The 25,250-nt window shown below is 36.9% G+C and overlaps 1 protein-coding gene and 1 long non-coding RNA gene across 3 annotated transcripts in view; one reads left to right on the top strand and one right to left on the bottom strand.

Annotated features, from left to right (window-relative positions):
* Nucleotides 1-14,648: 14,648 nt before the first annotated feature.
* Nucleotides 14,649-20,358, bottom strand: LOC103909516 (uncharacterized). Its single transcript, XM_073907393.1, has 3 exons — nucleotides 19,140-20,358; nucleotides 18,287-18,477; nucleotides 14,649-17,843 (listed from the first exon to the last, which is right to left on the bottom strand). Exons 1-3 carry the CDS (start codon nucleotides 20,279-20,281, stop codon nucleotides 16,303-16,305), a joined length of 2,874 nt encoding a protein of 957 aa, XP_073763494.1. The 5' UTR covers nucleotides 20,282-20,358; the 3' UTR covers nucleotides 14,649-16,302.
* Nucleotides 20,359-21,680: 1,322 nt separating this feature from the next.
* Nucleotides 21,681-25,250, top strand: part of LOC141375160 (uncharacterized) — a 5,210-nt gene continuing 1,640 nt past the window's right edge. Inside the window, exons 1-3 of one of the 2 annotated variants that reach the window (XR_012382766.1) lie at nucleotides 21,681-21,752; nucleotides 24,897-25,002; nucleotides 25,127-25,197. This is a non-coding gene — a long non-coding RNA (uncharacterized lncRNA). Of the gene's footprint in view, nucleotides 21,753-24,177; nucleotides 25,003-25,126; nucleotides 25,198-25,250 lie in introns of those variants that run through there. The other variant, XR_012382765.1, reaches the window with a different exon arrangement.

Here is a 25,250-nt window from a genome sequence, read left to right as displayed (position 1 = left end):
CAACACTATTTTATTTATCTTTGCAAATATTTACATTTCTAAATGATTACTTCTATATTAGAGAAAGCTTACTTGTAAGCGGCGTTATGGCGAGCTATTTTAAAACAGGCCTGTGAGCAACACACGAGAGCCTCGTGGGCTACCTGGTGCCCACCGGTACCATGTTTGGTGACTCCTGGTTTAACAGAAAAGAATTCATAAAGGTTTGTAACCATCAGGTGGCGCTTAAAGCATGCGACCTGCTTATGCTTCCTTCCTAAGCGCTGGAATAGAAGCCATTCATTTATTAGCTATTCAATTTCATCCTCAGTATATTCTTTTTACACATGCTGCCCCCTATATATTATATTATCGGGGCCGCCAATGCGCTTCTAACGGGCAATATCGTCAATACATTCTGGGAAAAAAAAAAAAAAAAAATTACTGTTGTACATGTTCCTAGTTGCATAGGAAATCGCTGACTCTCTTTTTGCTTTATTTTCAGAAACTGGTATCAGAAGCAGAGCCGCAGCTGACTCCATCTCTCCTTTTGAGATGATAATCCCATAACCACAGCATACACCATTTGCGTCAGCATTCATTTATACATTTTAAGTTACCCCAGAACACTTCATCAGTTTCTCACTGCTCAACACATCCACACATTCCGTTCTATACCATTTTTGGTTTCAAAACACCTTAAAGTCATAGGACTATTCAGGCTTCCCACCAGATTCATAATCCAGTCACTCATTCAGAATTGGAGCCACCACCACAGCAGCACACAAGGGCTATCGTAACAACACATACACTAGGAAGGTGGTCTCCCGACGCCTTCAAATCTTATATCTGACTCAGCCACAGCCATCTCAGGGAAGCCCAGAGGACCCTCACCAGCAGACGCAGTAATCCCAGCGGCCAAGGACATGGGCCTAGTCCAGGGAGAGAATACGACCCAACCATACCAGCTTCCCGAGGGCAGAGGAACTACCCAGTCTCCCAAGGGCGCGGGCATGACCCAGCCATCTAACTTCCTTTCTTCCTTCCAGCTGATTTGCACTCAGCCTTCTCCCCCTTTTCACTCACCTAACTCCAGTAGGAGTTCTCTCCCTGCCCAGGCCCCCTTGTCAACCCTACCCCCCCCACCCCCCCCCCCCCCCCCCCCCCCCCCCCCCCGGCCGCTGCCTCAGAAGTTTTCACTGCCCCCCAACTTTTCTAACTTCTGTAGGACCCCCCCCCCCCACCCACCATGGCTCTGGCCCCCGCAGGGGCGTTACCCCGAGCTTCGATTCCCGCAGGAATCATCTCACTGCCCTGGCCTTAGCTTTTTATATTATATGTCATTCCATAATGACATATAGTATAGCACCATTTATTTTTCTCTCTGTTTGATTTTATTTATATAAATTTATATCTATATGCACCCACGCATATAAATATGAATTTATATATAGTGCTGTCACCCTCACGCTCTGTTCCACCAGGAACACCCCAAGAGCACCTATACCGCCCGTCACCCTCCAGTAAGAGTCTTCACCTCCCCCTCATCTTTCCCGACTCCTACTGGAGCCAGCTAAATAGCTCACCCAACCCCGAGCTGTGACACGAGTCATGTCACCGACCCTCCCCGGCCCTAGCTTTTATTTATGTTTATTTTTGTTTATTTCTCACACTTATCTTTTATTTTTTTAATTTATTTATTTATATGTATATAAATATGCACCCACGCATATAAATATATATTTATATATAGTGCTGTCACCCTCAAGCTCTAACTCCCGCGGAGTTAATCCCGAGCACCGGACCCCCGCAGGGGTCATCGCCCAACTGCCATTTCACCCTCCAGCTGGGGCTTCACCGACCATTCCTTTTCCCGACTCCAGCTGGAGATGGCACATACAGCTCTCTCTCCCACAGGAGAGCCAAGAGCTTCGACTCTCGCAAGAGTCAGTAAAAACGCCCCCCCCAAGGCCCTAGATTACCCCATTATATATTTATATATCTATATGTTTCATATAAATATATAATTAGATATAGTGCTGACACCTCCCAGCTCTATCTCCGCAAGGAGTGTTCCTCGAGCAAATTACTCCTTCGGAGTCCCCGCCCCCCCTGCCCCCCTTCACCCCCCTCTCCAGCCGGAGTCCTTCCTTCCCCTTCCCTTATATGACTCCAGCAGGATTCCCGCCCACCCCATGGCTCTGACCCCCGCAGGGGTCTCCCCGAGTCTCTACTCAAGCAGGAGTATTCACAGCCCAAGCCAACTCTGCTCGGGTTCCCGCAGGAACCTGTTTCACCCTTTGCTCCAAAGGAGCCCTCTTTACCTTTTCTTTTTCAAATAACTATATCCAGCAGCCGGATATAGCATTTCAAGCCTTTTGGGGAGTTTCTTCGAATACACGGCTGCTGTCCCGAGCTTCATGCATTTGGGGAGCTCTCGAGAACCACCTGATCTCGTACTCCCCTCACATGCTCTATGGACCTGGCGGGAGCCCTGGGCTCAACTATCTCCGAGCTCAGGGTTCTCTCCCGGGACAGCATGCCAAACCTGCTTACGGCTGTCAAGCAATATCTAAGTGTGAACTCTTGAAGTGAAGTTTTTAAACTAATTTCGAGAGGAGCACGTGATATAATTGACAGCAGCTGGCCACCTATCTACACTCATTAGTTAGCCAATCAGATCTATCCTAACCCACTATAAGTAGCCTAGCTAGATATTACTCCCTTATCTTCGTTTTCCGAAGAAACCCCCCATCCACCCCTTTCTCCTCCTTTTCTCCTTTACAAAAAGGGGAGCTCTCGAGAACCACCTGATCTCGTACTCCCCTCACATGCTCTATGGACCTGGCGGGAGCCCTGGGCTCAACTATCTCCGAGCTCAGGGTTCTCTCCCGGGACAGCATGCCAAACCTGCTTACAGCTGTCAAGCAATATCTAAGTGTGAACTCTTGAAATGAAATAATGATGTTAAATTATGATCCATTGCTGACAAAGATAAAACATAATATTGACAAATGGAAACAGCTGAAGCTTTCACTATGGGGTAAAATTAATATGTTAATTAAATTAATGTTAAAATGGTAATTGCACCACAATTTAATTATATATCAATGATGATACCTATGAATATCCCAGATTATATTTCAAAAGATATGATATGATGATAAAGGACTTTCTCTGGGAAGGTAAAAAACCCAGGATCAAAATGAGTAAACTTTGCTCCCCAAGAGATAGGGGAGGCCTTGGTTTGCCAGATGTAAGGATGTACAACCTTTGTTTTGAAATAACCAAGCTGGCCAAGCACTGGGGAGAGACAGATTCAGAGCTGGATTGGATAGAAATGGAGGAAAAGTTAGCATCACCATTCCACCCGATTGACATTCCCTCACAATGTTCTGGAACTAAATGGGAATAAAACCCAGTGACCATACACTTAAGATTTGTATGGAGTAGAATCCAAAAACTGTGTAGGACATCACATTATAGACAGTCAGATGCATCATTGTGGAATAACCCAGAAGTTTGTATAGGAAAAAAACTGTATTTTGGAAACAATGGCAACTAAAAGGAATTGCTAAAGTGAAGGATTTGCATGAGGATGTTATATTCATCTCATACTCCGATTTAGTGGACAAATATAATATTGAAGCCCAAGGGGGCTTCTGGAAATACCTGCTAATTAGACACTCCATCAAGGACAAACTTTACTGAAGGACAACCCTGTATGCTTATTTACAGTCACCACATGATGCTAGGACTGCTTCTATGTGTTAAAAAATGATGCTAAATGTAAAATATGTAATAGCTTGAGTATAATCTGGCAAAAGGATCTAGGGATTGATATTGAGGAGAATGAGTGGCTGGACATCCTTTACAATGTAGGTAAAAATATAAAAGTAGTTAGAGGAAAGTTTATTCAAAATAATACATAGATACTATTACACACCATCCAGACTCTATGGGATAGGACTAGCTGGAACTAATCAGTGTTTTAAATGCAATAAAGTAGAGAGTACTTACTTACACATGATCTAGGAATGTTGTCTAGTTTACTCAATCTGGTGTAAAATTGTAAGAATAATGGAGGATTGGCTAGGCTATGAGTAATCTGTAGCCACGGCTATGCCTTCTTTTTGATAAATTAGTGATACCTATAATGTAGGTAAAAAATCCTTTGTTCTTCTCAAGATTGGATGCATTACAGCAGCTAGGATGATACTACGTAACTGGAAGTGTCCCAGAATGCCAGAAATGAAGGAGTGGATTAATGGGATGATTGAAATTGCATCATATGAGTGTATGCTGGGGAGATTGAAAAATGAGGGAGAAGTACATAGAAATTGGGATAATTTTTGGCAACATTTAAAATTAGGATAATTGAGTATGTACATTCAAAGGTACCACAACCTTAATTTCCATATATGTTTGCTATACATTGTTATTCTTTGTTGAATTTTCTTGGTGTACGTGGCTGAATATGTAACATGTATCATATGTATGTGTAGGGTAAAGTGTGTTCTTTGCCTGTTGAACAATAAAAAAAAATTGAATTACAAAAAAAAGAACTTATTTCTAATAACTGATTTCATTTATGCTTGCCATGATGACAGCACAAAACATTTTGCTAGATATTACTAGATAGAACATTCAAAATACAGCTTAAAGTGACATTTAAAGGCTGAACTTGGTTAATTAGGTTAAAGTTAGAGTAATTAGGCAAGTCATTAAGGATGGTTTGTTCTGTAGACAACCAAAAAAAAAAATACTGCTTAAGGGGGCTAATAATATTGACCTTAAAATGGGTTTAAAACTACTTAAAAACTGCTTTTATTCTAGTTGAAATAAGACTTTCTCCAGAAGAAAAAAATATAGGAAATGCTGGGAAAAAATTGCTTAATCTGTTAAACATTATTTGGGAAATATTTAATAAAGAATCACAGGAGGGTGAATCATTATATATATATATATATATATATATATATATATATATATATATATATATATATATATATATATATATATATATATATATATATATATATAATGATTCACCCTCCTGAATCTACTGGAGGTAATCTACTGGCAGCTGTGGTTGCCAGCATCATACTGTAAAAATACAGTGCCCTACTGGTTTTTAAATTAACAGAATGATACTGTTTTTGTTAGCAACAGTATGCTACTGTTGCGGAACTGTAAAAATACAGTGCGATGCCGTTTTAATTTAACAGAATAATACTGTTTTCGTTAGCAACAGTAATCTACTGTTATGGAACTGTAAAAATACATTGCCCTGCCGTTTTAAATTTACAGCATGATACTGTTTTGTTAGATACAGCATACCACTGTTATTGTAATGTAAAATTACAGTGCCCTACCTTTTTTTTTTTTTACATTTTATCTACAGCATACTTTTGTTATTTAGAAGCATAAAGCTGTTAAATAACAAGCCATAATTTAACCATATTATTTCAGATTAAAATGCTTTTTATCAAGGAATGTTGAGAACACATTCAGCATTGTACAACAAGAAGCAACTTACCAAATGTCTTAGAAATAAAATAAAATAAAGGGGGCTTTTAAATAAAGTCCCATTCAAAGTCCATTAGTTTTTTTAAAAGGTTTGAAACCTTGGCGTTTACAGTCATGGTCATCTTCTGAACTGTCTTGCCACTTTTTTTTTTATGTCACATTTCCTGATTTTCCGTTCTCAAAGAAAATTGTTATTTTTATATGATGAAAACTTTTATTTAAGCCGAAATAAAACAAATAACACTTGCTGCAGAAAAAAAATATTATCAGACATACTGTGAAAATTTCCTTGCCCTGTTAATCATCATTTGGGAAATAAATAAAAAAAGAGAAAATAAAGTGAAGGTGGGGTATATATATATATATATATATATATATATATATATATATATATATATATATATATATATATATATATATATATATTTTTTTTTTTTTTATATATTTTTATATATATATCTTTATTTATAAATATAGACATACGTACATACATATACACACACACAAAGTTGAAGTCAGATTAGCCTCTCTTTAATTAATTTCTTTATATTTCCCAAATTCTATTTAACAGAGCAAGGAAATTTTCACAGTATGTCTGATAATATATTTTTTTCTGGAGAAAGTCTTATTTGTTTTATTTCGGCTAGATTAAAAGAAAAACAAAACATTTTTGGGACAAAATGATTAGCATAACTATTTGCTTGAGTAATTTTTTCATATACTTTTTTACTCTTACTCGAGTAACTTCTTCTGTGACCACGAGAAATGCACACAGCAAATCACAGCAGCTATTTTCCATCCTATTAGATTGCATTCTTAAATGATCAGTCCAGGAGGTAGTGCTAATTGTAAGCAGTATTTGTTCAAAGACGTTAAAAGTGAAAAAAAGAAAAGAAAAAAAAAAAGAATTATAACTATCGTTTTAAAGCTGTTCAAATATGCAAATATGTTTATATTCATCAGCTGCCGACTGAAAGTTCTTAGTTCTCCTTGCTCATACACGCAAAGTATTTTGCATTTGGGTAATCTTGCATTTTAAGAAAAGGTCTATATATTTTAAGTTTGGCTGCATAAGGGGCTGCTCACAGTGAATGCACTTTTTGCATCAAGAGGAGCATCTTTTGAATGGTTTACTAATGGCCGCGAGCAGAAAAGCATGTTACATCAACTGTATCTTTTCATTCTTCAATCAAACTAAAGCATTGCAGGGTTTCTGTTGAGGTTACAGCAGGGCTTGTGTTGTCAAGGCGACTACGGCAAACTTTTAATGATGGGGAGAGACTTGTGGTCACTGTTTTAAGTTATCCAGAGCTGTATTACTTTACAGATCTTGAATATCACAATATTATTATAAATTACATTTAATAACATCCACAACATCACCACTCGTGTACAATATGGGTCAGCTGTCACTTTCTATGGCCTGTTTCTACGGTGTGGTGCGGTACTGTTGGGTATGCTTTTATGGCCGTTTCCACTGTCAAAAGGTGTACCGAATCATACCGTACCACTTTTTTGGCACCCTTATGAAAGGGTACCAAATCCTATTAATGGTACCAAAAGGTGGAGCTACATGCATAGCTGAATACTGATTGGTTACAGAGATACATCATGAGCTCGTGTGGAGCTAGCCAAAATGTAAACAAAGGAACCGCCATATTTCAAATACACAGCCGAGACATTACACCGTAATACTATATGCATATAATAACTGCTCTTGCATGACCCAAGCTCAAACAAACCTTTTTTGCTGTCTTGATGTACAGACACAAAGCCAAGAAGAACTAAATCTGCCGTGTCCTGTTGTTTTACAAGGCCGTCTAAAAATGTGAGCGGTTTTCGCTATCTTCAGGGAGCTCGCGATCACGTCTGTATTTTATATAACAAACTTGTTAAGCTGATGGTAATAACATGTCATTGAAGAATCTCCGTCATTTGATCCATTCAGAAAGAAAAGGACAAACCCGAGAGCGAAGCGTGAACAAACAAAGGAGAAGCCCAACAAAACATAGGAGCAAAGGGTTTCAGCAACCTGAATCACGAACTTCCATGTTTATTTGCAGACGTTACAGTAGGCTATTTCACACTGTCATTGATCTGCAGTTATAATTAAATTATGCTCAAAAGTTAGTAAGAAACATCTGTTTTGTGAAAAGTGCTTTTCATATGACATGTGAACGACCTTACAGCTTTACTGTAGACATTTATTTGAGCGAGAATGACGTCAACTGAAACTTTTGGTGATCCGTACTGACACGTACTGTACTAAACCAGTCAGTGGAAACAGGCCACTATTTACATACAAAAGAGCATCGCTCTACTTTTTTTCTTGTCAACATAAAAAGCAGTGTGGTGCGCAATGCGATTTTGTAATCGGCCCTTAAATGTACAGTACAACAAATATATGCTAACTCTCGGGACAACACACTTGCAAACACAGGTGTCTACAGATGTATTTTGCCAAAGAAGCAAAGTGAAAGAAGGATATTTCTGGTCACCGTTTGACACAGATGAGTTGACATAAACCAGCGCTGATGCTGAAGCCTATCACAAGCAGAGAAGGGTAGGTCCTTGTAACAGTATGATTAACACCTGTACGTCAATGTCAAGTTAGCGTTGTCTGAGAAAAAAAATGGAGCGCAAGTTTATGAAGCCTGGGAATGTCCTAGCAATAGATAAAGGCCTGAAAAATAAACGGCGCTGGGAATGGATTGAAAGAACAAATGGTGAGCCTTTTCGCAGTTGGTGCAAGAAACAGAGTGCCCGGAGCTTGTTTCTGCACAATTTGCTCGAGGAAGCTACCGTATGCCAGAAGCAGTAAGAAAGTGCTGGAGAATTCGGTTCCCCCATCACAGCGCATGCACAACTTTAATTATGAATTATAATATTTTGAATTCTATTATGAATAATAATATTGAATTATAATCCTTTAAAGAACTGAGATAAGTACTTTCGCTCAAAGTTAAACAAGTATGCCAATCCGAAGTTTGACTTAAATCGATAGTTCACCCACAAATTTTAGTTGACTTACTTACTTGCTCTCAAGTGGTTCCAAAATGTGTTTCTTTCTTCTGTTGAACAAAAATAAAGATATTATGAAGAAAACTTAAAATCTGTTACCACTGACTTCCATAGGATAACCAAGAAATACCATGAAAGTCAATAGTTTTCCAGGTTTTCAACTTTCTTGTGTTCAACATTTGAATGTTGGATTCATTCATTGTTTTATATTGTTTTTGTTGATGTAATCTAATGTGTCTGACTAATTAAAATTCTAATAATATTTACATTTTTTGTTCTGTTGTTTCTTTGTAAAGTACTTTGAATACAAACATCTGCTAAATAAGATGCAAACGTACATTTTAGATGTAACTATGAGACAAAAAACTGCAATACATTTAATAGTGTTCAAGCTAAATAAAAGTAAATTAGGAAATGACATTAATAATATCAGCAATAAGGGGTCGGCATTTCATTGGTTTGTAGTTGATACAAATATCCTGAATGTAAGACAGTTTATCAAAATAATCGTCTTTGTTCATTTTTGATCATCTATCTCGATATTCTTGTGCTTTTTCAGCTTAACCTCTTTTATGGCATGTATCTCTCTTACGTTCTTTCTCTGCTGAATAAAACAGCTTAAACCAACCTAAGCTGGTTGGCTAGTTTTAGCTGGTACACCATCCTGGTTTTTCACAAAAAAAAAAATAGGGGTAACACTATTGCACATATTTTAAGTAGTCTTCAAAACTAGATTTTTTTTAGCAAAAACCATGTAAAAATACATATTTAGTGCTTCGTTTATTCCCCACCAATAAACATGTAACAAATTACAACAATAATGTAGGTTAACTTTGCACGTATATCTACATTAATAATCTGTAACAAATTATAATGTAGATTAGAGTGCTCGCATACCTACACCATTATTACTGTAGTAAATTAGCTCAAGGTTATTCTTCCCACGCATTTCCCGCCGTTATAATGTTGCGAGTTATGATTTAGATTTCAGTTCTGGACCATTGTATAGCGGACTAGCTTAACAGGAGTAAGGTTAATTTGAACAGGGCTTCAAATGAATCGACTCTTTAGATCCGAACAAACGAATAGTCCAGCGATGCTATCAAAATAAAAACCCATAAAGTTTGAGCAGGGTAATAAGATCAAAGTTTAAGACATTAGATTCCTAAATATACACAGGCACTTTTCTTTATACAAAATTAAGCTTTATTGACTACACTGTTAACCCTTACTGTAGATTATGCAGTAAATAACTGTAAAACAGCCAGTGTTTTGCTGTAATAAAAGGAAACAGTATTTTACTGTAAAAGGAGCAGGATTTGTATGAAATTTACAGTAATTTACTTTATGTACCACTTACAGATAGTTACTGTGATAATAAATGGTAAATTACTGCTCAACCATTATTACCCCATGTACTCTGATGCTTTATGTTGCTATATATATATATATATATATATATATATATATATATATATATATATATATATATATATATATATATACACATACACTGTTCAGTTTTGGTATGTGTATGGCAGAATTGAGGAGAAAGTGAGACAATGCAATGATAAGCTAAATTTCTCTGCAGCCATCTCTGTGTTTTCTTTGGTTCCTTTTATGTTTTTAACATTGAGTATCAGGAGTCAACCAATGTCAATGTCACAGAGCTAATTAAAAGGTAAAGATATCGACGAGATGCATTTAAAGGCAAAAATATTCACACAGAGCAACCAAATTATCACAATCATTTTTATAACTTTGTTTACTTTTCTATAATTAATCTAATTTGCCTAGTGTAACCTATAGTTAAGCTTTTAAATTGCACTTTAATCTGAATATTAGTATTTTGCTAAATAACTAGTAAAAATGTGTTATTTAAAAAATATCTTAAACAGCACGTACATACATTTTTGCAGCGACTCAATGAATTTGTCTGGAAAACTTCAAATGAAGTAAGTAAGAGTGGCATTACAGTATAGTATAAAGGCTTTCCGAAATATATGTATTAATCAGGTTGTTTTATTTTATTTATTTATTTTTTATTACTACAGGTTTGGAACAACATGAGGATCAGATTATATATATATATATATATATATATATATATATATATATATTTTTTTTTTTTTTTTTTGCTTTGGATGAAGTTTTTATATATATATATATATATATATATATATATATGTATATATATATATATATATATATATATATATATATATATATATATATATATATATATATATTATTCAATGATATGTGCATGATTGTGATAAATGTAGGCAGTTCCTTATGCTATGTACCATGGGAAATATGCTATGTACCAGGGATGTCAAACTCCTGAAGGGCCGGAGCCCAAAAGAATTTAGTTCCAACCCTGCTTTAACACACTACCTTTAGATTTAGTTTGATCAGGTGTGTTTAATTAGTATAACTGCACTGTTACTCTGTAGATTATGCAGTGAATAACTGTTAAAAAACAATGATTTAGGCATCACCACACACTCCCACAGGCTGTCCGTTTTATTCTAAACACAAAGGTGTTAGAAAGAGTTTTCAGAAAATGCTGGCCCTTTAAGGGAGCCAGGTGTTTGATTTGTTTACTGCTGAGGGTGCTCTATTATCTGTCCATCAATTCAGATGTAGATTCTGATATGTTTTAAGCTTTAAATAAGAATCTACAATGAGTAAGTAAAATGTGTTCAAATGTTTTTGAGGGTTTATAAAATAAGGCTGTGTTTTGAGTTATATTGTTGTTATCTTGAACTGTGTACTTGAAAGCTACAATGATAGCTAGTTAGCCTTTCCTCATATAACTTCTTACATTACTTTTGTTTAAGTATATGTATTTATTGGATATTGCATACTGCCATAATGTACAGATGCTAACAGTTGTATGTATCTTTCTGGCAAGTAAGCCAAAATTAAATTCCACCATCTCAGTAAGGTAACGTGCACATCATCACAGGGAATCACAAAAACATGACACACATAGCCATCCACACACAAAAGCTCCCCTGTCCAGTCCCAGGTTGTGAGTTTGTTGCTAAGTATTTTTCAGAGCAGTGTTTTCACCTATGAATTTATATTTGAAACAATAAAAAAGTTTGTTGTCATGAGATAATTATAACAATAAAAGATTGGATCCTTTGGTTTTTCAGTGTCGCCAACTTCTTGCCAACTTCAACTTTCTACAATTATTTTAAACTTTTTATTGAGATTTGACACAGTTTTTAATTATTGAAAACTTTAAAATGTAAAATAATTATTTTGTGTTTTTTTGCTGTTCAGTTTTTTTTTTGCATGGTCAGCATTGAGGAGAGAGTAACACATTTCACTGCAGCACTTTGTGTGTGTGTGTGTTTAATGGATATGTGATTGTGATAAATGTTGGCAGTTGCTTTAAAAGTATGCTATATACCAGGGGTGCTCAATCCAGGGGGCTGTTCCAGAAAGCAGGTTATGTGACATACACGGGTAAGTTTGAGAGTAAGTAGGTGGATAACCTCAACTTTGGTTCCAAAATCAGAGGTAACTTCTGGGTATGTTAAGTAGCCATAGCAACTTACTCTCTGAACATAACCTGCTCGTTATGTTCAGAGAGTAAGTTGCTATGTTTCAGAGTTTGTCTGTTTCAGAGAGTTCTGTTTCAGTTTTGATGAGAATATTTATGGATGTGGACACACAGATACAAGTTTTTTCGTTGTGAGAGGGTTATAAGTGCATAGTTTTTTTCATAACCAAAGTCATAATGTTAATGTATTTAACAAACCTTTTTGAAATCAAATGTGACAAACCCCGGGTCTGCGCTTACCATAAAAAACATTCAGTGCAGCTCTTTGTATTCGCGTCAGGGCATTTTAGGCAACTGTACAATGTGGCAGTAGGACCACCTGTACAGTATGCCTGGCACTGAACTGTTTTTTTACACTTTTGTACAGTTCCTTGGTCATACATTACTGCGTATCATTACACAGATGATTCAGAGCACGGGAATAGCGTAGTGGACAGTGCGTCGATAAAGAACAACGGAGCGCACAACGGAGCGAGTTTGAATCTCACTTACAGATCTTGTGTTTTTTCTCTCCTTCTGCACCCTCACATTTTTCTGTATAATATTATAAGTGGCAGCTTTGTCTTTTGTAGGAAAATATATCTTTAATTTAAGATGCAAGACGTCGTTCTTATATATACATTCACGCACACACACCTACATTTTTTAATATAATATTTTTTTCAGGGTTTCTAAATGCTATTGTGTGCATTAATTGCAGCCGATTTTAAAGCTCCATCAGTCACTAAAGGACACTGATAATATAACATTTGTCTAAAGTATAAGTGTGCATGTACAACTTAATTTTCTATCCTTAATCTTTTGGTGTTTTAACTATTAAACTCTGTTGCAGCAGCTTAATGTCGAAGGCTTGGCATCTCAACGCACGCTTTTACGCACACAACCAATGTCCAGTCTTGCTTCCTCTTCAAGTTTAAATTCACTTTATTTAACTTATTATAAATACATACTTGCAATTAATAATGTTGAACCCTTTAGCGACCTCAAAGGTGTGTGAGTTTGGTGTGGTAAAAACTGCATGCGTTCCCTTCCTCAAATCTTCCTCTCTCATGCAAGAAACACCGACTTTAAAACCCTATGTGCACATATTGCCCCCAAGTGGTGACAGCCCAAATTACATTGAAGTCAACATATAGGCTCCTACACACCGGCCCCATAATTGTTGGTGTGCAACTACAATTAATCTCTTAAATTATCAAAGGAGCCAAAAAAGGTGTATGTGTACTACTTCTTTATGGATCAGTCCATTGTTTTTTCTAACAACAGGCAGATTTTGGAAACTGGTCTTTCCAGCAATCCTGTTTTTGTCTTCAGTTGTACAGAGCGGACAAATCCCTTTTTATCAGGATATGTCTGAGTGATCTTGCCTAGTGACCAGGAACCACGTGGAGCAGTTGGATCCATGATGACCACTATGTCACCAACATTAAAGCTTCTATGTGGCTTCCTCCATTTTTGTCTTTCCTGTAATAGTGGAAGGTATTCCTTTATCCACCTTTTCCAAAACAAATCAGACAAGTATTGGACTTGTCGCCATCTACGTCTGATATACAAATCGTCTTTTTGGAAAAGTCCTGGAGGAAGAAATGGCTTTGATCTCAACAGCAAGATGTGATTTGGCGTAAGTGCTTCCAAGTCATTTGGATCATCAGAAAGCTTTGTGATGGGACGGTCATTAAGAATAGCTTCGGCTTCACAAAGAATAGTGTGAAAGCCCTCATCATCTAAACATTGTTGTCGAAGTGTAAAGTGCAACACCTTCTTTACAAGACGAATGAGCCTCTCCCACACGCCTCCATGATGTGATCCTGCAGGTGTATAAAAAGATCCATTTTAATCCTTCTGATAGAAAGGTACGCTGAATTTTATCATGATCCAAACTCTTCAAAGCATTTCTAAGCTCTTTCTCTGCTCCAATAAAATTAGTGCCATTATCAGATCTTTGCTGCAATACTTGGCCACGACGACACATAAAACGACGAATGCAATTTATGCAAGAATCTGTATCCAGGGAATAGGCTACTTCAAAGTGTACTGCTCGGCTGGCCATTCAGGTAAACAAAACTCCATATCTTTTATCGACACTGCGACCTCTCTTCACATCAACAGGTCCAAAGTAATCCACTCCATTGTTGGAAAAGGGAGGAAGATCCGATGTAATCCTTTCCTTTGGCAAGTCAGCCATTTTTTGTTCCCCAACTTTGCCTTGAAATCGTCGACACACAACACACTTAGAGATTACTTTCCTACAAGCAGAGTTTGCATTAATAATCCAGTACCTCTTTCGTAAAGTTGACAACATGTGGTTTCTCCCTGCATGACCTAGTTGTCTATGAACATGTTGCATGATAAGTTTGGATACATTATGTTCTTTCGGTAGAATAACTGGTCTTTTTGTCTCCTCTGGTATTGCTGCTCTACTAAGTCTTCCACCCACTCGAAGTAAACCATCCATCAATACTGGATCAAGCTTGTAAAGGTTACTACTCCTTTTAACTCCAGATGTTACACTTTGCAAGGAAGAAATTTCTTTTTTGAATGCTTCACGTTGAGAAAATCCAATAATTGCTGATTCTGCTCGAGAAAGATCATCTGGTGTAAGATTTGACCAAAGAATCCAGTTCGAAACCTTTTCATTTCCTCATCCACTTTGTTCTGTTCTACTGTAGAATTGTTCGTTCCAGAATTGAATGAGGACTGAATGCATTTTCTTTGTTGCTTGAGCTTCAAAAGAACATCTTTAAACTTTAAAATCCATGCCACTGCTATTTTCAGTTTTGTCCAATCAGAAAAATAGCTCAAGAGTTGATGAGTAGCACTGTCAGGACAGTTTGAAATAGCAGCATTTACCACTGTATCCCTTTTTACCTCGGGATCATTCGTCAAAGTTTGGTCAAAAGAGGACAGTGGCCATTCTTCCGAAGCTTCTAACAGAAAATCTGGACCCTGTATCCATCTGCTGGACTTCAAGAAGTTTTCAATAGACATGCCTCTAGAGGCATCATCAGCAGGATTCAATCTTGTACCAATATGTCTCCACTGTTCAACATCTGTTGCATCCCTGATGACCGATACTCTATTTGCAACAAATGTATGAAACCTTTTGGCATCATTGGCAATATACTTCAGTACAGTTTGGCTGTCTGTCCAAAACACAGAATTATCTAGGTCTAATTGGAGTTCCTTCCTAAGCATCAGGTTAATTCTGACTGCTAAAACAGCAGCTGCAAGTTCAAGCCTTGGTATAGTTATTTGTTTCAAAGGAGCAACTCTAAATTTTCCAAGCATGAAGGAAAGTCTCACCTTTTTAGTTTCATCTTCCAGACGCAAGTAGGAAAAAGTGCCATAACCCAGGGATTAAAGTGAAAAAAATTCTTGTGACTGAACTTTTTTCAGGCCAAGCCATATTCCTAAAACCAAAATTTTATTTAAATAGCCGAGACCAATAGCGTTTTAAGGGGAGATTAAACCGCTTTAATGTTGCCAGTTTGCATATTTTAAAAGCTATCTTTGAAAAATATATAACTTGACAAATAATCAACCATCTACCACACATCTTTTCAGTGCATGTTTTTATTTATCTTATAACACCAAATGTTTGGTGAAACTCATATTAACAGAAAAAAAGTAATAGCACCACCATTAAATTCAAAATAGAGCTTTTTCAAAAAGTGTTTTTTTCAGTGCATATTTTTATTTATCTTATAACACCAAACAATGTTTTGTGAAACTCCTAATAATGAACAGAAAAAAAGTAATAGCATCACCATTAAATTCCAAAAAGTGCTTTTTCAAAAAGTGTATTTTCAGTGCATGTTTTATGTATCTTATAACACCAAACAATGTTTTGTGAAACTCCTAATAATGAACAGAAAAAAAGTAATAGCATCACCATTAAATTCCAAAAAGTGCTTTTTCAAAAAGTGTATTTTCAGTGCATGTTTTATGTATCTTATAACACCAAACAATGTTTTGTGAAACTCCTAATAATGAACAGAAAAAAAGTAATAGCATCACCATTAAATTCCAAAAAGTGCTTTTTCAAAAAGTGTATTTTCAGTGCATGTTTTATGTATCTTATAACACCAAACAATGTTTTGTGAAACTATTAATAATTAACAGCAAAAAAAAAGTAACAGCACCACCACTAAATTCCAAAAAGTGCTTTTCTTGTCCAAATGCCTCTAGAGTGCTTTTCACTTTTTCTGCTTTTTGGCTGTAAAACCATATTCCTGAAGCTTGGCTACACCTGAAACCCGTTTTAGTGTTTGACTAGCTACATGTGCAGGAGTGGCTCCAGGAGAGGTGGAGGAGGTGGAGGCTGTAGCAGCAGATTTACCTTTAACTCCAGCAGTGGAGGAGGTGGAGGCTGTAGCAGCAGATTTACCTTTAACTCCAGCAGTGGAGGAGGTGGAGGCTGTAGCAGCAGATTTACCTTTAACTCCAGCAGTGGAGGAGGTGGAGGCTGTAGCAGCAGATTTACCTTTAACTCCAGCAGTGGAGGAGGTGGAGGCTGTAGCAGCAGATTTACCTTTAACTCCAGCAGTGGAGGAGGTGGAGGCTGTAGCAGCAGATTTACCTTTAACTCCAGCAGTGGAGGAGGTGGAGGCTGTAGCAGCAGATTTACCTTTAACTTCAGCAGTGGAGGAGGTGGAGGCTGTAGCAGCAGATTTACCTTTAACTCCAGCAGTGGAGGAGGTGGAGGCTGTAGCAGCAGCTATTCGTTTACCTCCCAGGGTGGAAGAGGTGGGGGCTTTAGCACAAACATAAGAGGTGGAACCTTTCTTTACTTTTCTAACCCTAACTTCTGAGAGAACCTTCACAGCTTCCCTCAGTTTCCTTTCCTTTTGATTGTCAAGGTTCACCTTCTTTTTCTTCAGATGATTTTGGTATGTCTCATAAGAAGACAGGCAAAATCTCCTTAATGCAGGGGTAATTTGCATTTTAGATGCAGTTTTGCCCATTACCTTCATGTTGGACTTGAGAATGGCTAAACCTTCATAAGTCTCAATGTTCAGCCTAACCCTGTCTTTCTCAATTATATCATCCATCATGTTAAATGATCCTTCTACAAGAGGGCCAGTGAACAATGACAGAAGAGCCTTTACCAACTTCCCTAAGATGGGGAACCTCGTTCCTCCTCCTGTCATCTTCATGGCAAAAATCTTACTCCACCAGTCAACATCGATTCGTGCATTGTTCTCCTCAAAGCATTTGGCCTGTGCTCCTAGATCTGTATTAATCTGGTAGGCTCGAACCTCTTCATCCAGTTGACCCAACTCTTCTGACTTCACAGCATTTGGCAAGGCCTTGGCCAAGGTGTTGAATGCACCTTGGACTGATTCGTGGAGAATCAATGATGGTGTCAACGCAGATAAAGAGGTGATGATGATGTTGTTGAGGGGCAGGTTTTTCAGGAGGAATGTTGCTGCCTTTATGTAGCCTTCTCTGAGAGAACTGTAGAGCTTCTGCACCCAGGGCTTCTTTTCCACTCTAGCCTTGTTTAAGGCAAAGAAGCTGAATCTTCCCACAGACAACCTTTTGTCAGTGTACTGCAGGTCTCTCTGGTGAACATTAAGCTTCAACAAGCCATTTGCACTCAAAGGGATAGTTTCAGGCTTCATAAATTTGGAGAGAAGTTCCCTAACCAGCAGTAGCATTTCAGCATGCAGCACATGAATCATGGGCTTTTCATGTTGCAACTTCTTCAGGAACACCTGGAAAGTTGGAAGTACACCTAAAAATCACAATAGAACCAGATTAGAAATGGGTCTGTATATTTTATTCATTGATTAATTATCACATTCATAGCAATGTAACATACTCTTCTTAGAACATTACAACCCTTTAATATTATTTTCTAGATTTGTTATTTCCATTTGTATTATTCAATTGTCTAGTTTAAATTACATCAGTCCTGACATGTTTTAAATCTGGTTAATAAGTCCGTAACTTTGTTTTTGAAAACTGCTGTATAAATAGTTTATTATTAGTAGTAGTAGTATTAACCAAAGTGATCTGATTAACAGTGATCTAAAAACTATTTATAGTTAACTCAGATTCCATTCAAGGATTCCAAGAAAAATAAGCATATAATAAATATAGCAATAAAGGGATTTCAATAAATAAGAAATCTCTGTACTTTTCTTAACACTTAAAGTGAATAAAAAGTGAACATACCTCGATACAAATCAATAATGGTTGTGAGCTTGTCGAACTCGGAAAAAAGCATACAGATGCGTGTCTTTCGTTTTTTGTTGACATCACTTCCTATCCTCGCAGATTTTGCTATTTGCTGTTGCAGACATATTATCCTGGCCTTCTCATCAGATGTAACTGCATGCTTATCAAGAAGCTGGTTCAGGAGCCATCTGCATCACAAAATTATAATATACAAATAAGGATTAAGGAGAAAAAATAGACAATGCTATTTCTAATTGCCAATACTTCAACAGTCATGACATAATTTTTGAGTTTACAGGTCAAGACTCATCCTTTTTTCTATATAAAGATTATTTAATAATTTGATAGCATCTGGAATAAAGCTGAGCTTCACTGTTCTAACATATTTAACCCTTTGAGTCACTGTATCTATAACTTTATATACATAACCTGATTGATCACTGAGGCATCGCCACCCCTTGGTTTAGATTTGTTATGTAAAAAAATCCAGTAAATGTCTGCATCTTTAAATATTATTAATAACAAAAAAGTGAGTGTGTATATATATATATGTGTGTGTGTGTGTGTGTGTGTGTGTGTGTTTATTTATATTACTTTTTTAGGACCAAATGTCCCCTCATGGATAGTAATACCGGGGATTTTTGATGTTGTGGGGCCCTTTTTGTGGGCCCCACGTGGGAAATAAAAGGGGAAGGGGATAGAATATACAGTTTAAACAGTAAAAAATACATTATGCCTATGGAAGGGCCCCACAAAGATATCACCATAGACCTGTGCGTGTGTGTGTTTTATTAAAGATCCAAAAAAAGCCTACTAGTACAGAAATAAGATGATACAAAAATAGAAGTACCTGTGTTTGTGTTGATCATGAGAAGACAGGACGCTGTAGAAGTGCACGGTCAATGGATCCATAAGGTCCCGTATTCTGTTGCACACATCTAACATTTGCAGGAACCTGCTGCTGATGGGACGTATTAGGCTCTTATTCTCCAAATGAAGTAAGGACTGGAACTCAGAAAAAATTTCTTTCTGTTTGGGTGATTTTTCAATGTCATAGTATACATCAGAGCAAAATTGTTCCACAAATCCCTGGAAAGTATTTAAAAGGGCCTTGGCTGCATTCGAGACCATATGGACAGTGTCTCCGCTGACATCCAGCAGTGATGGATTTTCTCTTCTGACTAGTGTCTCTACTCCAGACTTTTTCCCTCTCATCACACTGCAGTTATCCAACAGTATACCAACAACCTGATTCCAGTTCAGGCTATATGACTGGAGAATATCTGTCAATGTGTTTGTGATTGATAAGGCATCTGCGATATTCAGTTTCCTCGAGGCTAGATGCTGGGTTGCCACTTTTCCCACATCTTCATCATAGTACCGAACAAGAACATTCAGAATCCTGTCCATGTTTCCATCTGTTGCCTCATCTACATTTAATGAGAACATCTTCGTTTTCAGCTTAGATGACAATTCGGACTTCCAATAAGCAGCAATACCATGTGTGCACAAGTAGGAGGCATGTGCATTAGACATTGACAATCTTGAAAGTGCACTCTTGTCTTTGACAACTGACTGCATCAAATTAACTAGCGGTTGTGAGATTGTGAACGACAGGTCATGCTCCGCTATGAAAGAACATACGCGCACTTTTACATCGCACACACGGTCGGCCATAGATGCATGAATCTCCGTTGTGGTACTTGTCGCACCAGGCAGGGAGCAAGTGTACTGTAGAGCACGAACGGCGGCATTGTGACTGGCTTCTGACTGATGGCGAGCTAGCACTTTTTTGCCATTACTGCCATATTGAAGTTTCCTGTGGCATACTGTGCAAAGACACGTACCTGGTTGTTTAATTTTTTTTGCCCACGAACTAAAAGGCTTGCCATTCTCCCCAATTTCGCTAAGCCAAGCCCATCTCCATTTATTTTTTACACTTTTTTCGATCTCCGAAACATCGGAGCCTTCCTGCATTATAAATGGGTCCATGCTATCTTAAATATAAATAACTTACCTCAGCCGTAGCCTGACATGTACTTCTCTGAAACTATACCAAAACCCGGAGTGGATCCATAGCGGAGTGATGCTAAAACGCTTAGAGTGGAGAGAGGAACGTGCATTTGCTCCACTCCAGGCTTTGATCACAAAATTTTTTTCCTCCTCAGCAGGCTGAATACACTTCTTTTCTTAATTTAAGACCTATTCAAACTAAAATTAAGACATTTATTACACTATTTGAGAAATGCCTATATTTACAGCATTAAAATTAGGAAAAGAGCATGAAAAAAAATTAAGAACAAGCGGAACACTGTAATTGACGGAAATCCGTCAATGACTCGCTCCAATTGACGGAAATCCGTCGTAACGACGGAGAACTTTAATCCCTGATAACCACATTGACTCGCATCTGAAAAGTGATGCAACTGAGCTGTCCTGATCGTTCCAAAATCCTTTGACTTGATACATGTCAACTTTCACCATGTTCCCAGATAGCAGGCAGTAATCGGCCCGAGCTCGGCTGCCCTCCGGCGCCTCCGACTCCGACTCGGCATCGGCGAGTGTTATCCGGGCCGAGTGCGGGCCGCAGCTCGCTCGCGCACATGCGGTTGTGATGCGGCTGTAAAGCACTGGCCCGATTCCGGTCAACCATATCCGGCCCGAGTCTGTCTGTAGAGTCCTGGCCGCTTCTGGCAAGGACTCGGCTGATGGCAACTGATTAAGTTCTTATTTTATCTAGTAATCTGTTAGCTCCACGTTTAATGATAATTGGAGAAAATATTCATGGTAAGATAGCAAAAAAAAAAAAAAAAAAAAAAGAACATTTAGTGTGGATGTCACGAAAAATGATCGAAACTCGACTGTTTACTATTCTCTTTAAATTATCCAAGAGAAATATATTACTATGCACTTTAATTCATATGTGTTAGCCTATGTGAATCAATTATATCTTTTGTTCAAGCTGTAATGTTCAGTTAATGTAAAACTGAACGTCTTAAAGCAGATTTTGATGTTTTTTTTTATGTTATTGACAGTGATAAATTCTGATTTAAATGAATGGGTAACAATATTTGTTGGTTAAGTCTTATTGATAATTTGAGAAAATATTCATGGTAAGATAGCAAAAAAAAAAAAAAAAAGAACATTTAGTGTGGATGGTCGCAATGTTTAGACGCAAACAAAACAATATTATTTATAAATAGATTATACATGTCATCTAGAGAAAAACTATGTAAAATTCGCTTATTTTTGAGATAGCACGCTCCTGTGCTGACTGTTTTTTTTTTAAAGCAGAAGTTGGTTTCATAATAAACACATGCGTTACTAGATTCCTGATCCAAACTCCAATCCAGACGGTGGCGGTAATGCTCCAAAAAGCTGGTTGTCAACCACCATGGCACGAAGATCACAAGAAGAAAAAGTTTGGTTTTTCAAAGATCTCACGTGGTTTCCGGTCAGAAAGGTAAGCTTTTCACTGCTTGTGTTCTGTATAATTAGCGAATTTAGAGCTTAAAACATTTCCACGGTGTTTGGTTGTAACAGCGTTTAGTACTTTAAAACAGTTTGATACGAAATGTAACTTGCTTTAAGAAACACGACTGGAGCTAATGTATGCTAACGCTAACAATAGGCCTTTTTCACACTTCCTGGTTCCGGTAAGCGAAGCAGTGTACCACAACATCCGGTTTCAATGCGACGGAGCAAGAAAGAATGGCAGGGTCATCTCATCGCTGTGATTGCTGCGTTCCCAGCTGCTCCAACTCAAAAACGACACTCTTACTTTAATGACCACGATCTCCCGAAAGACGAAGGACAAGGAAAATAATGGATGACAATATTAAAGGGGGTTGAATGCCGTTTCAAGTTATATGCGAAAGTACATTCTTATGCTGTATGCACTTCAAAGCGGAGATTATTATGTTTCATTAAAGACTGGTGGTCTATGGTTTATTTTGATGAGTAATTATAATATAGACAAAACTCCAGTAAAGCTATCTGCCTTCCACAAACAAGTGCTCATCATGGTCATTAACCTATAAGCTTGATTTATCCCTACATTGTTGTTATTTTGGAATAATAGACAGTTCATACAAATGCAAATCTCTCTTTTTTAATTGGTTTAAAAGCAAAATTATTTGTTTAGTCAGTTATATAATAAAGATGGTATACTTTTCTTACAATGAAGTCCTTTATTACAAAATCTCAATAACCCAGCAAGTTTTCAACTGTTATTGGTTCAATTCCTGCAGAGATGTTATTCATTCATGTTATTTAGAGGTATTAATAAGACCATCCTTCTGATGCATCGTCTTTTAATATTGCTAAATCTTATGTCGGCAAATTTTGTTTTACTAAATACCAAGAGTAATGATAGAGCTATTCATACTCTTTTCCTAAAAGAAATCATTACTGTACCTTATATTCAATTTTATTATATGTCTTTATTAAAGGGTGAATTGAAGAAAAGTGTGGCTGTTACCACAGAAGTATCATGTTAGAAATAGAATTAAAGAAATGTCCTATAAACTCATCCACAGGTTTTATCCAGCAAAACATTGTTTGCAAAAATTAAAAAGTGGGATTGATGTAAATTGTATTTTTGTAACGAATATGAGGAGACAGTTTTACACTTATTTTGGCATTGTACATAGTCCGCTTATGGGGTGAGCTGCAAAATGTATTAATAACGATTCTTTTGTGTTCAAAACCTATGTTGTTAACAAAATTGTACATTCATAAATGTAAATTTACTAATATGAAACCAGATTTTAAGGTATTGATGACTGAAATATGCTTGTATAATACCAGTATCAACTCTCTAAACAAACTCGACCCACTTTAAAATGTGTGAACCCTACAATGTATTTCATTATTACATATGTTATATTACATTTTGTATATTTGTATTTTATTTATAATTACCCCCTGGTATGTACATTTTTGTATTGTAAAACGTTATTTGCTGTTCTTTAAATAAACAATAAAAATTAATATTATCCACGAGTAGGAGCTAACTTGTTTCCAGACTTGAGAAAACCTCACGAGCATTAAACAACCTGTAATGTATTAACCGATAGCAACTCGCCTGTACAGCTACCTCGCCATTCACTATATCTGACTCTGAATAAAAAGGAAGGAGGGGGTTAGCACAGTTTACAGACGGGACTACTGACATAAAACTCATCCTGCTGGATGTTAAAAAGCCAGGTTAATCCAGTTTACGAATGGCTTGAATGAGCAGTTTTTATGCTGTTGGCTGTGCACCTTACTGAAACCTGACGTTGCAAACGCTGTGTAAGACACGTTTTCTGCACAAACTCTGCAAATCGGTATCATCTTTTAAATGCTGTTTTATTAAGGCAGTTTTACACATTCACCGAACAACATCTTCCTGTCCAAATTATGGCAAAGTTGACCGTGAGAAAGTCATCCGCTGTCCCGAGGCTGTCATGTCTCTGCGACTCCTAGCGAACCCGGAAATATCGATACACTGCTTCGAAGGGCGCTTCCGGTGTTCAATTCCGCTGTGAAAAAGGTCTATTAAAAACACGTCTGAAAGTTCCTTTTCCTTTTACACAATGTTAGATTGTAACGTGTGTAGTAACTGAAAACTATTTTAATTATTTTAAAGAAACATGAAACGAATTTGTGTGTATGCTTACTTTGCGTTAAAGAAAGTTTCTGTAGACGAATCCATTAATTAACATGGCAAAACGTGTTTTTTCCTGATTTAACATTATAAATTACCGTGGATGTTGAAAAAAATCATTGTACAGGCGTATACTTATCCAAAAGTATTAATTCTGTGATTATGTGTAAATAAAAACTAATCGTTTTGGATTAATAAAATATTGTTTATCTTGTTTATGCAGTTAGTCACGAAAAATGATCGAAACTCGACTGTTTACTATTCTCTTTAAATTATCCAAGAGAAATATATTACTATGCACTTTAATTCATGTGTTAGCCTATGTGAATCAATTATATCTTTTGTTCAAGCTGTAATGTTCAGTTAATGTAAAACTGAACGTCTTAAAGCAGATTTTGATGTTTTTTTTATGTTATTGACAGTGATAAATTCTGATTTAAATGAATGGGTAACAATATTTGTTGGTTAAGTCTTATTGTTCTTGTTTAACAAAGGTTAGTGAGATCATTTTGCAGCACATCACGACCATAGAAGTCAATGGCACATTTTTTTGAACGTGAATAGGCATGTTATAGTTGTGTGCTAAAAGTCCATTATAAGCTGTAAACTGCTGATACATTTTCAACATAGATTGAGCTTTTCAGACATTACATTACTAATTGCTTCACAAACAGCTGAAATGGTTTATTGTTATTGGCTATCATCAAACATTTTTCACAATGGTAGGTTAATCTTCATGGGTACAGAATAATGCATGTGCTTGACCATCTTACAAATCTATGTCTCAGATTCATAAGGCTGTCACTCTGCATGAATCTCCGAATAAATCTTGTGCAACCTTCTGTGTACTGATTATTTACACTATAGGTATTATATGCATTAATTAACTTTGATAGTATTTCAGGATTTGAACTTTTCTTTACGGGAGGTTAACAACAATGTGATGCTTTATTATAGATGCATATGAGGAAGCTCGACTCAAACATCCACACGCAACTGTGATTTCTGACTGGTAGACAGATGAGGATGATGATCGCCTGTCATACATCTAAAGACAGAACAGGTTTGTTTGCAATTATTTTAAACACATACTGTCAACATTATGTCATTGATCTATTACAACCTGTGAGTTTTGCCCTGGCACTATACTAAAGTGATGTTTTGTTTTGTAAATGTATCTGATTAAGGGACAGTATAGACACATCTATACCGTGATGAAGAAAAATTACTTGGAACAAAGAGGCTGGATAAAAGGCAGGTATAAAGATTTCAGAAATCAATGCAGCACCACAAGTACCATCACCATCAATG

Source organism: Danio rerio, chromosome 7 (assembly GCF_049306965.1).
Source record: "Danio rerio strain Tuebingen ecotype United States chromosome 7, GRCz12tu, whole genome shotgun sequence".
NCBI classification, from domain to species: Eukaryota; Metazoa; Chordata; class Actinopteri; order Cypriniformes; family Danionidae; genus Danio; species Danio rerio.
Note: the sequence above shows the minus strand (reverse complement) of the source record. Positions and strands in the feature narration are given on the sequence as shown.

What these genes read in the sequence shown, in the direction of transcription:
- LOC103909516 (XM_073907393.1), bottom strand. Translation starts at nt 20,281, where the DNA reads ATGGACCCATTTATAATGCAGGAAGGCTCCGATGTTTCGGAGATCGAA. An exon ending in CATGATCAACACAAACACAG is followed by an intron (nt 18,478 to 19,139) that starts GTACTTCTATTT and finishes TTTGTGATGCAG; the next exon opens with ATGGCTCCTGAACCAGCTTC. An exon ending in CATTATTGATTTGTATCGAG is followed by an intron (nt 17,844 to 18,286) that starts GTATGTTCACTT and finishes TGTGATTTTTAG; the next exon opens with GTGTACTTCCAACTTTCCAG.